The following is a 13,932-nucleotide window of genomic DNA, read 5'->3' on the forward strand; positions in this document are numbered from 1 at the left end:
AGCGCTTTGGGAGATGATGCATAGAAACATTGCCCAGGTCCAAGGATATTGGGAGATTGCAGTGCAGGACGGTCACAGCTTTTCGAGGGACGTTTCAAAATGCAGTTGGTCTCGAAACTGGTTAGGCCCATCAGTCCAAGGGAGGAAGCCGCCCGGTCTGGATCTTGAGGAGCAGGTTGGAGCAACGGCAGTTCTTCAGCAGGCACTGGTGGTCGCTGGAAGTGGCTCCAGGTGTCCTCCTTCGGATTCTTCTTTCCATTGGTCGACTCTGCCTTCTGCTCCAGGACCCTTGCCTTTTATGCAGGAAAACAGTCCGGATTCACCAATGTCCATTCAAGCATTCATGCAAATCTGGGGGCTGGGTTGTCCAAAAGGAGAGCCAGTCTCTCCCCGTTCAACCTGGATCCAAGCAGACCCACTGCAGGACAAAGACCAGTGGAGTTTCGGTTGCCTCACCCACTTCCTGTCCTTTCAGGCACTCTGGGAGCCTTGGTGGGCTTTTGCAAGGAAACCCGCCAAAGACAAAATACTTAGGTCATCCCCTATCCAAGTAGGTAGAAGAAGGCTCTAGAAAGGACAAGCCATCAAGGATTGGTGAAAAAAAGTACAGCCACAATTATTGATCGATGGTGACCCCATGGGTTCCTTACAAACCACTGCTGTGATAGCAGCCTGGGTGTAAAGTTTGCAATACGTTGGTAGAAATTATCCATTGCCACCAGCCACTCAGGTGAACTTGTCACTGTAACTAGAACGTTACAGGAGAAGTGGAAAAGGGATGCATTGTGTCCCCTCAGCACGCCCCTTAAATTGGGGTGTGCTGATTCCACAAGAAGTCAGGTAGGATAAAAACTATCCCCCTGTTCTTTGTAACTGCTATTATCACAAGGAAAAGAAAAAAGGGCAGATCAAGGAGCTCCCAGCAACACTGTACAGAAAGTGCTGCTTGCTGAAATAATAAATTGCAGATGCCTTAAAAGTTGGAGGAAAGAGTAACTCCAAAAAGAGGTAGAACAAATAGGGTTTAAACAGATTCCCAAAGGTAGAGTAAAAGACTGAGTGAGTGTGGAAAAAGGTTCCCACTCACTCAGGAAAACTGGTAGTTCTGCGAAAAGTCCTGGGGGGACTCGCAGGTGGAGAGAATTGCACCCAAAAAGGAAATTCTACCTTAAACTGAGGACTGTATTAGGGAATATTCAAAGCTTAATTAACTGGTACATATCTTGTGTGACTCAATGGGAAGTGCTGAAGTCTGCGACAAGGGGTACTTTGGTTTTGCAATCAATCTCCCTGAGCTCCCTTAAAAATACATATGATACTCTGATAAGAGACACAGTCACAGATAATGGCAGCAATATCTTAGAGGACCAGAACACTGCACCACCCTCCACCTCCCGCATCCCATGCACAACAACTAGAGTGATTAATGAAGAGACTGCCGTCCAACCAACGGACAGATTGAGAAAGAACACCATGCACAATTATGCACCGAGGAAACTGTGCCGGGTAAACCATTAAAAACCAAACATCACCCCATCTTGTCCACCCACAACTAAGGCCATCTTACCTGCCCACCCATAACAAGGGCTGCCCGACTGAGCAGCTGCCCTTCTAAATTTATAACTCCTGCTGCGCACCGTTTCTGCAACCAAACTGACATCAGGTCCAGACCTAACGGCCGCAACTAACCTGGACCAGTAACCAGGTACACACTAGGTACAACCATGCACGTGCCGCCATAACCCGTATGGAATTAGTACCCCTAAACTAGAGAGAAGGTGAGATGGGCAGATGAACCACAACCAAGAACGTTGGTAAATAGAATTAAGCAGCAACCAAAGACTCACACCAGAGGCATCAACAAACATCTAACTTACTAACCCATTTCCCCTTCCTGCTCCTCCGATGTAACTAATGCCACTACACCCGACTAGGGACCAGCCACACTACATATAAAAACACCAAGAATCAATCTAATGTTGCACACTACCATCTCTCTGGGATTCTGGAAGCGAACCTAGATGGAACTCCCAAGTACATATATTCCACTAATCCATCAACTACACAATGGCACCAACACAGTAGATAGTCCTACACCAACAGCAATCCCCGATTCTGGACCCTTATGGATAAAACTAACCAGTGCGCACAACCACAATCCACCCTAACATCACACGACACACACACACCAACACCAGTACACATCAGGGGCACTGAGTCCTACCCATATAGTTACAACACACGGGGGCCACCAGAACCAACTCCCACATGCAAAACAACGATCAGACGCCAGTTCCTCATTCTGAACCTATCCTATCATCCTATCCCACTTACACACCCAGCTCTCCTCGCTTGCAAAGCCGCGTGAGCATATGAAGACTGTCCTTGGGTGGTAGCGGTGCACGGTATATATCAACATAATAAATACGTCACAGGGACTAGAATCTCTACATAAACAAAACCATCTAGGAAAATACTTAAAAGGCTTTCAGAGGTTTGAAGCCAGCTTCAACTGCTCTGCACTAATATAGAGGAACATGTACGTCTGAGGCTTTTTTTTTTTTCTTGAGCATGTTAAAGGTTGCCTTTTTTGGCCATATTGTTGTCTGGCCCCCTTCTTACCAAGCCAGGTCAGGAAATCCCATATAAGCTGATGCACTTGCCTGGGAAAGCTGCTGCTTTCACAGGCTAGTGATGCCTGTGTTTGTGTGTGGCTCAGGAAGTGGGTGAGACTGTCTGGTGTCACTTCACAGCCATGGTGGCCAGAGAGTCTGGCTCTGGGACTGAGTGAAACCAACAGCGGTCCGTGAATGGACCACTGCTGGCTGTTTGAATGGTGTAGATCCTTAACATTGGTGGGCTTGGACTTGCTTCCACCCAGAATTTTAGATAAGAAGGGGAATACAGCAGCCATTTTTTCAGATCAGCGTTGGCACCAAGAATCGTGTCTAGAACAGTCGGCTGAAGATCTGAAGGCTCCTAAAAAGGCACAGCACCCCTTCCTGCATCTGGCCTGATGAAGCCCTTGGACTACCTGATCTGTGAAGGCACTGTGTGGTGCTTCAACCCCTGTACTGATAGTCTTAATGTGTTCATGAGGAGCCAGCTGCCTTAAGAGTTCTGAAGTGTCCCTGGACCACCCACTGGACTGACCAGCTCTCCATTGGGCTACCTCCACAGGACCATTGCTGGTCCGTGTTTGAAGCTGGAACTTCGGTGGTCGCCAGCCTGTGGTGTAAGTCTCGTCCCTGATGAATTTCAGCCTCCCAGCTTCATGAAATCCTGCTCTGGAAGGTGTTGGGGGGGAGTTTTCCTAAAGTCCCACTTCGAGGTAAGACCTTAGTAAACTATCCCAGCGGTTTGTAGATCCCCAACTCTTAATATCAGTCTGTACTACTCAAGGACCTTGTTAGAGTGGCCAAGCAATCAGGCTCATCTTAGGTGGAAGATGTGAGCTGTAGGTAAGTACATGGAACCTACCTAATAATACACATCAAAGAAACACTTACACATACATTGATATTAAACTATAGATTATATATACACAAGAGTCACTGTTAATACTTAGCACAATAACCCAGCACACATAGGTATACTTTACAATACTTTCAAAAGACCACTTCCTAGTTGGTAGTTGCTGAACGTGCACAATTGTTACATGAGTTTGACAGGTCTACCGTACCATCTGTAATAACGTGCACCGAAAACGTTAAATGGTATTTGCGTTTAGTCCGCATACAGATTTAAGATAATGGTTCTTGGGAAGGAAAACAGTTGATAAGTGTAATCCTAACAGAGCTTCAGGTTCTAGGGGGCGGTTTCCCTGCACAGAAATTCTGTTAATGTCAAAAACGTAACCCTAGCTAAAAGGCAGTTCGGGGAGGCTTAAGGTCTTGAAAAGGAGCAGAAGTCAAATGTTCCTGTGGATATTTTCTAGTCTCTAGGAAAGAAGATACAAGAAGGCTAAAACAACGTCAGAGATCGTGTGAAAGGACTTGCTAAAGGGACACAAGTAGTGGCTTGAGTCAGAGGTGAGAGGGGGATTTCCATGAATACCTCGACATGCACTCCACACTCTGGAGCGACTTTCTGGAATAAGGTAAGCAATACCTTTTCCCCCCATAGTACCCTAGGTTTGAAGAAAACGTTTGTGGTGGATACTCCGAAATGTTGCAGCTCTGGACCAGACCTCCGGATTCCTTGGTATGATGATGAAAGGCAGGACAATGGACGGGATCTCTCAGCAGCAGTCTCGAGGGAGGAGCTCTGGCACGGCTTTCATCAACTTCTTTGGTCACTCTGCACCAGCAAAGGACACGATTTTCCCGGTCAATCTTATTTGGTTCCTACAGTCCCACACTATGATAAGGGGACCTGCATGAGTTGGATTGTGTCTCTGGAGTGTCCTTGAGAGCTCAGTAAAGACTTGGACTGATTCAGCCTTTAATCAATGATGCACTCGAAATGAGCAGCAGGTCTCCTGTTATTGGGGTTCCGTAGCTCTGGAAACTCACAGGACTTCGGGAGATGGCTCAAATCAAAGGCTGTCTTGGGACAGGTTGTTCCCACCAGTCAAAGGGAAGGCGTCGTCCTCTTCAGAGTTCCTCTGTCGCACAGAAAACAGGGTCAAGACAGCAGTGGTTGCTTCACAGTATTGCAAAGGGTCTGCAGGCATCGCTGGTCGTCTTCTTGGGTTACTTCAGTGTCCTGTGGTTGATTTGGTTTTCACTTCAGGAGCCTCACTTTTATACAGTTCCAGCATTCACTCCTCTTCAATTTTCCCCAGCAGTTTACAGAAAGGTGGCGTTTGGCTTTCCAATCAAGACAGCCAGATCCTCAGTGGGAGCTGGTCCCATTCAGGCACTCTGGCAGACAAAGGACACGGGGTGATAAACTCCTCCCTTACTTCCTGCCTGCCCAGACACTCTGGAGCCTAGGCGGGGACACCCAAGGACTCCTGCCAAAGGCAAAACACACACACAGGCCTCCCTCTCCCAGAATGGTAGAACGGTTACCAGAGAACAACCACGCTAGTAATAGCAAAAAAAGAAGGGAGGCCCCAAGTTGGTAGTTGGGTGCCCCGATTGGGCACTATCGGGCCTATGGACATAGCCTGCGCTAAGTAAATCACACAATAGCTGGTAGAACATGTCCACTGCCACCAGCCATAACTAGAAGATTGTCTATGTGACTAAAAAGTCACAGGAGCAGGGAGGAGTGTGCCAATCTCTCAGCCTTTCACGTTTTTGGAAGTTACTCTAGGATATCGAAAAAGAATCTCACACGAGGGCCCTATGGGTCCCCAGCAACACTTCCCTTAGAGCTGTGTGCTGCCATAGTAATACAGATGCCTTTAAACGATATGGAGGAAAAGGGGACTCCACATAACAGGTAAAATAGAAAGAATAGAGTTCCAAAAGACAGAGCCCATAAGAAGAAATGAGTGGCAAAAGGCCTCATTCAGGATTTCACAAAAAAGGACCAGAAGTCGAGCAAAAGGTGCTGGGAGTCTCACTAGGACAGGGGATGAAGCACAACAATGATACATCTCCCGAACAGGTCTCATTTAAGACCAGTTATTAATTTTAAGAATTTTTGGGCCGGCAGGTGATAGAGGACAGTGGACCCTTGTGCTTACTAAATTAATCCTATTTTCCCATTGACTTGTCGTGGTTATTGATCAATCTTACGCATTGCAAAACAGAATACACCTGAGAAGCCATTTTTTGGCCTTCTTCAACCACGACTAGAAGGATGCCTACCATTGTTTGTGTGGTGGCCGTTGCTGGAACTCGCTTTCCCTGTGATGTGAAATGAGGTCTGTATGGATTACATCCTTCACCTGGGCCTGATCAGAAAGATCCTTGCACTTGCAGTGCCTGCACACCTCTCACTGGAACGAACAGCGGGACATCCAGTCCTCTGGGAAAATCAGAGTCAGGGGGTAAGTAACCGCAATCATTAACCAGGAAACAAGAAAAACTACCAATCATCATGAAATGAAACTGGAGAACCATAAAAAACTCCAATTTAACAGAATGACTGGAGATCACCAAACCACGACCATGGGCGAAGCTGACCTAGACACTAAAATAGATATACTTCACAACTGGATCACCACAACAATCGACAAGATCGCAAAAGAAAAACCTTTCAATCCATCCCGAAAAAGAGCAACAGCAAAATGGTTCACCCCGCTACCAGGCACCATGAAAAGGAAAAAACGAAAACTAGAACTACAATAGAGGAACAATAAAGACTGCGGAAAAAAATTCAAACTTCAACAACATACCCATTCATACAAAAAGGAAATACGACAACAGAATCCTCAAAGCACCAAACACCCAAAAAGAACTGTTTAAAATCATAAACGAAATTAAAACCCCTCCGGGCTGCAACAACACTCAAATACCATCGAAGAAATGATGCAGTGACCTCGCAGACTACTTCAAAAATAAAATCATGACCATCTAACAGACCATTCAAAACAGACCATGCAACCACTACAGTGAAGACACTCACCGATGCAAAGAACACCAGAACAAACTCCGAAACTTCCCGCACATATCGGTGGAGACTTTCATCAAACTCGTAAATCAAAGCAACAAATCTGGCTCCCACACGGATCCCTGCTCCCTGACACCTGCAAATCAATCCTTGCACAAGGAACACCAATGATATGATATGATAGGTTATTTATAACGCACGTAATACCCAGAGTTTTCTAAGCGTGGACCTGGGAATCGAACCTGTGGTGCTCGGTCTCGTCTTGCTTCCAAGGCGAGCACGCTGCCCCTGAGCTATCCTCCTAAGACTGTGAAATACTACAGGAGCGTCTTAAACCAATCAATCTCACCAGGAAGAGGGCCTCAAGCCTTCAAATCAGCATACATCAAACCACTCCTCAAGGATACAACAGGAAACGTAGAGGACCTCTCCAATTACAGACCCATCTCCAACATCCCTACCCAGTTAAACTCCTGTAAACACACATATATAGAACAACCCAAGATTTCATAGAAGAACATCGCCTATTAAACCAGGCACAAGAAGGCTTCAGACCGATGAGAGGAATAGAAACAGCACGTATTTCAATCTGGGATGATCTAAAGGCTAACACAGACTCAAACAGCACCGCTCTGATACTTTTAGACCTCTCTGCAGCATTCGACACAGTTAACCACAACATCCTCATCATGAGACTGGGTGTATCCGGAATCACTGACAACGTCTTGCTTTGGGTCAGATCCTGCCTAACACACAGAACAGAAACAATAGCAGGGAATGATAATATAACTCCACCACCTAAGCGGGGATTATGGTTGCCCCCTGGGTGTACTAAGGTCAAAGCTTAGATGGAGGCCAGCCTCAACCCCGGCCCTGAAACTAGACAGTCAGGAAATGGAAGAGAAGATTATACCACCCAATGGACCACCGACAGTAAATAGATTGCAAGGAGCTGGTTAAGGATAATATAACACCACTATCAAACTAGGAACAATGCTCACTGAACCTGGGGTACTTAGCCAATTTAATCTGCTGGAACCAGCCAAAGTATCACCACATAAACTAGACAATTAGTAAACGAAGAGAAACAATATACTAACCCATTATGACAACCTGATACATAAACTAAACTACAGGGATTATGAGACATACAACCCACTAATCAAAACCTCAAATTTCTGCATACTTATTTCACATAAATGCCCACACATTCACCTCTCTCACAGGGAACCGCACAGACTTCACCACACCAACAAAAAATAAACATATAGATCACAACAACAGCACGCGAGGACCCGCTTTGATCCTATATGCACACTCAAGCTCAGCGCACAGTGAAAACCATACTGAAGCTGCCAACAGTACACCACCCCTCACTTTCCTACGCCCTCTTCACCCACTAACCCACCCCCCACCTTTTTGTTTACAGATCCGCCTGAGCGCCTGGAGACCAACTCCGTTGGTGACGGTGCACTATATAAATACTTTAAACATTTGTCTACCCCAGTCCTCCGTAGGATCATATTGAGAACAAAACTCTTTGTATCCTTCCATTCCACAGCTTTTTGGTCGTCATACCTGAGCGGTGTAACCTGAAAGATCATAACACATTTTCAAGTACCAGTAACTTTGTTGCATCTCTTCTCTTGATCAGTCTCCAACACAAGTACTTTACCCGTTTCAGATCCATTCAGGGGTGTGTGGGGGGTGTGTATTTTGACTTTTGGGTACAAGGCCCCAGTCTACATATGGATTGGACTTCTGAGGCTAGGGCATAATTATTGTGACTTGTTTACATCTTTCTGCATCACTTACTTTTGTTTATTATTTAAGTAATTTAATCTATTTCAGAACCTATGGTGACCTTGTATATGTTTATTAAGTGTAGTGCGATATTATGACCTGCTCGTTCCATTTTTTTAGTGTGTTTTTTGGGCCTGGAATATAGTATTTTTGTACATTCCTGCATAAATTGAATTAGTGTGTGCTTCATCGTGTGAACTCATTGTGGACCCCTGACCTCACTTACTCTCATGAGAATAGCCTTGACTGCCCTCCATTGCTACCTTGTTTGTGTTTTGGCTAACCTCTCAGTTCACCTGTTCACTACAACTAGGGTGGCCTCCTAAAATCTGTCCAACAGACCACATTCTAGAAATGCATCTTAACAGGCTGTAAATGTTGGTTTTGCTAGGCAAAGTCGTACTATGTGTGCAGTTTACCAATTAGCACCAGGATATACTCCCATTCCTCAACCCACCAATTTCCTAGACTATTGTAAAACATTTGATGAAAATGCAAATCATAACTTACTAGAATCGTGCTTTTTAAAGGTTTTTTTACAATGCTTGTTTTCCTGTTTGCAGGGGAGATAGCAGAGAGTCTGGCTGATAAGTTGGTTGGTGTGCTGTTTGAAGTGTGGTTCCTGGCATGTACACGTTGTTTTCCCACACCACCCTATTGGAAAACTGCCAAAGAGATGATTGCCAATTGGAGGCATCATCCTGCAGTCGTTGAGCAGTGGAGCAAAGCAATCTGCGCTTTAACATCAAGGTGGGTGAAATCGTAAAGAATACACATGTTGTGGGTGAAATTTGCCAATGAGATGCAATTTATTTTGTCTTAGTAAAATTTTGACTTTTAGAAATGGCTTTCTTAGTACTTTCTACTGTTCTGCTGTATGAACCCTGTTTGGTCCTGCATCACCAGCCCCGGCAGTATCCCTTCTAGCCTTGCCGCTAACACCCTTGTATAAATCTTGGCATCCACATTGATAAGTGCTATGAGCCGGTATGAGGAGCACAGATAGGGGTTCTTCCCCACTTTTGGAATCAGGGTAATATGCGCCTTGTTCATGGATTTGGTAATCTCCTGTGTCTCCCTGAAGTGGTTAAATAAGTATGTGAGAATTCCTGCCAATAAGTTCTAAAACGTTGTATAGAATATTGCTGTTAGTCCATCCTCCCCTGGGCTTTTGTTTCCCTTTAATCGGGATATTGCGTTTTGGACCTCTTCAACCCTATGGGCTCTTCAACTGATCCTTTTGCTCAGGTGTTAGCCTCGGCCCCTCCCAATCCTTCAAATATGCAGCCTGCTTCCCCCTCTCTACTGGGTCTTCCCCATATAAATTTGCATTGAAATCCCTTACGATGCTTCTCTTGACCCCCTCCGCCCCCACCCGACTTCCATCCTTGCCCTCCAGCACGTCTATAAATTCCTTTTGTTCTTTATCCCTCAATTGTCTCGCTAGTGCTGTTCCCACTTTATTGCCCTGTTTGTAAAACCTCTGTCTGCACCTTAATAGAGTGCTCTACACCCACTTATTTGCCTCAGTTGGCCTCTTGCATGAGCTAAATCCTTGCCCACTTTATTCAAACCTTTCCCTTTGTGTCTTCCCTCAAGCTCCTTTATCTCACTCTCCAGTCTTTCCTCCACCTCCCTCCACTTCTCTCGAATCTTCTTAGACCCCTCTATGAAGAACCCCTTTATATGCTTCTTAAGCACCTCCCATCTCAACCCTGGGCTATCCCCCTTCCCTCTAATTCCCATATTTTGTTCTCGATCTGTTGCCTTACCTCGTGGTCCCTGAGCAGGTATTCCTCCAGTCTCCAGCCCACCGTCCCTCTCCGGGTGCTACCTCTTTCCCACTCTAGTGTGACCGAAGTGTGATCCGAAAGTGTCATGTGACCCATTTGTATAAACTGGTCGCCTGGACTATACCTCGGGTTGCCATTACATAGTCTATTCTGGAATAGGTCTTGTGGCCATGGGAATAGTAAGATTAATCCCTTTCCTGAGGGTGCCTTGCCCTCCACACGTCACAAAGACCCTCCTCCCGAAGCCTGCCCATCAGTAGCCCGGACATCGTCCCCGTTGCATGCCACCTCAGCCCCCCTGACCTGTCTTATATGGGGTCCGCTGCTAAGTTAAAGTCCTTAGCAATAATCATTTCCCCTTCCCAAATTTGCCCAGCTCTTCCATAAATCCTCCCAAGTAGGCATCTGTTACGCTCACCTGGACAGCTGCGGTCTCCTTCAACGTGATGCGTAGTGCAGAGATGACTGTCTGGACTGGCCCGCCTAGTCTTGTCTGCTGGACCCGAAGAAGTATTTTCCTTATGTTCGTAAAAGATGAGCTCTCCATCCTGCGTGTCTTGCAGGGGCGCGTAGATGCTAGTTACTTCACTGGTTTGAAGGCGTTGGGAGAGTTCCGGTAAGTATTGACTCTGAAGTCCCTGGCGGGATTGGTAAGTATCAAGTTCAAAGAGTTCAATGTGCCCGATGTTCACTCTTGTCCCCTTCCTTCCTTAAGTTGCAACTGAGTTTGTGAGAAGAAGGTCTCGTAGCTGCTGCTGGCGTTCAGGTAAGAGTCTGTGTTACCCAACGCTGTCCGGTAACTATTGCATGCGTTAACGTGTTGTTTTTCTCCCTCTTTACAGATGCGGCATATGAAAATGTGGAGAGTTATGGAATAATACCGCCAGTAGTAAGTCTATGGTGGTAAGAGGTTGCATTTGTTGATTTCCTTGGCTCACCTTGTTTTTTCTTGTGTCCCCTAGGTGCCGGATTACGGCAAAGAAATGATGGAGACAGTGCCGGATCGAAAGATGCTGTGAGAACTGGTGAGTATGGCGCCGTGCTGGAGCTGGCGAAGGGACGCGTGCAGGACTGATGTACTTTCCAGGTCCGGAGATTAAATGGTTCCGGAATTAGGTGAGGAATTTGAAATAAATTTGTTTTCTAACCTTGTCCTTTTCTTCTTCTTTATTCTAGGAGCTCCGGATTCGAGGCGGGCATGGCAGAAGACTGGATGCTGGCTGCAGGCACGCGGGCGTGGCAGAAGACAGGATGCTGGTTGCAGGCACGGTGAGCATCACGCTGCTGGATGCAGAATAACGCGAAGCTTGTGCTGCTGTTCGGGTGTGGTTTAAATAACCTCCAAAGTAGTTCCAGGTAAGAAGTTCCCTAGAGCCACGCCCAAGTAAAAAATAGTCCCTGTAACAAAATAGTCCCATCCAGGCCTCATGTAGGCTTGGACTCTTTTGCAGCATGGTCTGCATCAGGTAAGTAAAGTCTATGAGCCTGGCGCCTATGGTGCCAGGACTGATTTCTATGATGAGCCTGGCACCTAAGGCGCCAGGACTGAACCCAGACAGCCCCTAGCCGGGGCTGCTGAGGTTTAAACAAATGTCTGGATGCCTGCTCCCAGAGCTGAGGGCCTTGGTCCTGATGCTCGGGGTTAGGCATCATGACAGCACTCCCCCCCACACCCTCCCCCAAGGCCCCTCCTAAAGATGTTCTTCCCCCTGGCCCCGGTTTGTCTGAGAAGTTCTGATGGAATCTTTTCACCAACCGAGGTACATGAACATGGTCGCTAGGCTCCCATGATCTTTCTTGTGGTCCGTAGCCCTTCCAATCGATCAAATAAAAAAGTTTTGATTTAATTATCTTGAAGTCCAGGATATTTTTTACCTCGAATTCAGGTTCTCCATCTATCAAGATGGGGTCAGGTGGTTTGGTTAATCTTGTCCCTGGTTGAACTGGTTTTAGAAGTAAAACATGAAAGACAGGATGAATTCGCATATTAGAGGGTAATTCCAATTTGACGGCCACCGGGTTGATAATGGCCTTAATGGTGTAAGGTCCCAAATATCTAGGATTAAAAGTCCGAGTTCCCTTCAGAGGTATATGTTTTGTAGCCAGCCAAACTTGATCCCCAATCTGGTATTGTGGAGTTTCACTTCTGTTGATCAGCATTTTTCTTGTATTTCTCTTTTTCTTGTTTCAAATGTTCTGTGGCTTCCTTAAAGGCTTGTGTAATAGTAGAGTGCAACTGACTAACTGCGGGCATTTCTAAGTGCTGAGGCGAATCGGATTCTGAGGTTCGAGGGTGATGTCCATATATGGTATAAAAAGGGCATTGTCCGGTTCCTGAATGTCCAGAGTTATTGTATGCGTACTCGGAAATCCAGAAAATATCTTTCCAATTGCTTTCGGTCTGGTGTAGAATGCAGCGTAGGTACTGTTCAAGGGTCTGGTTGGTCCTTTCCGTCTGACCATCGGTCTGGAGATGGTGACTTGTTGATAGTCTCACGTCGATTTGTGCCAGTTGACAACATTTCTTCCAAAAATGCGAGATAAATTGACTACCTTGTCAGAAACCAATACGGAAGGGAATCCGTGTAATTGAACAATGTTTTCGAGGAACTCCTTGGCCAGAATCGAAGCAGAAGGTAACCCCTTTAAAGGAATAAAGTGGGCCATCTTGGAAAAAAGATCTACAATAACTAGGATGGTGTTAAATCCATTACATGGAGGTAGATCTGTAATAAAGTCTAAAGACAAGGTGTGCCATTGAGTAGGTGGAATATCCAAAGGTTGTAAAAGGCCAGCAGGTTTTTTCTTCTGGCTTTTGTTTTGGGCGCAAATGCCACACGACATCACAAATGACTTTACATCTTTTCGCCAAGTGGGCCACCAGAACTGTCTCTTAATTTTCACTTCAGTTTTTGCGATACCTGGGTGCCCTTTCCATCATGGTGTCATGGTAATTGGAGATGACTAGTTCTTGTAATTCCTTGTGTGGTAGAAATAGTTGTCCTTGATAGTAAGGTAGGTCATTGACGACTGAGTAGTCCGGGCCTTTCTTTACCCAGTCCTGCAGGGTTGCTGGATCGAAGAGTTGTTGGATTTTTGAATGAATATCTTCTAGTGTCTGTAGAGTAGGTATGCCAAGAATTCTTTGCTCGGGAATTATTGGCACCAGTTCCGAGTTTGCATATGCTTCTCCCATCCCTATTACGCGATAAGGCATCTGCTTTGCCATTTTTGCAGCCTGGTCGATAAGTGATCACGAAATCGAATACGGCAAAGAACAATGCCCATCGAAGTTGTCGCGATGATTGGGCTTTGTCTATTTTTAAATACTGCAGGTTCCGGTGATCGGTGATTACGATAATAGTATGCCTGGCACCAAGAAGATAGTGCCGCCAAGCCTTAAATGCAGATTTGATGGCTAATAGCTCCTTATCAGTAACCGCATAGTTTAACTCAGGTGCTGAGAACTTTCTGGACCAAAACGCTACTGGGTGAAGTTGACCGGTTTCAGGATCCTTCTGGGACAGGACAGCTCCCATGGCTAAACTGGATGCATCAGTTTCTACTATGTATGGAAGCTCAGGGCGTGGATGCTTTAATACAGGTGCTGATGTGAATTTTGCTTTCAGCTCTTGGAAGGCCTTTTCAGCCTCTTCGGTCCACAAGAAGCGTTTGTTTTTTCGCAAAAGTGCTGTGATAGGGGTGTACAACATGGGAGAAGTCCGGAATGAATCTGCAGTAGACATGAGCAAATCCGAGCATGCTTTGTACCCCTTTGACTGAAGTGGGTGATGGCCACTTGAGAATTGCGTCCACCTTTCGAGAGTCC

General features: G+C 46.0%; 1 protein-coding gene across 6 annotated transcripts in view; it reads left to right on the plus strand.

The window, feature by feature from the left end:
• RALGAPB (Ral GTPase activating protein non-catalytic subunit beta) overlaps window positions 1-13,932 on the plus strand; it is a 2,501,232-nt gene that overhangs the window by 426,943 nt on the left and 2,060,357 nt on the right. For all 6 annotated transcript variants that reach the window (XM_069652125.1, XM_069652127.1, XM_069652128.1 and 3 more), the window contains exon 7: window positions 8,874-9,060. In XM_069652125.1, the coding sequence (XP_069508226.1) occupies window positions 8,874-9,060 (187 nt within the window). The remainder of the gene's footprint in view (window positions 1-8,873; window positions 9,061-13,932) is intronic.

The sequence above is a fragment of the Ambystoma mexicanum genome, chromosome 3p (genome assembly GCF_040938575.1).
Source record: "Ambystoma mexicanum isolate Mex_15411 chromosome 3p, UKY_AmexF1_1, whole genome shotgun sequence".
NCBI classification, from domain to species: Eukaryota; Metazoa; Chordata; class Amphibia; order Caudata; family Ambystomatidae; genus Ambystoma; species Ambystoma mexicanum.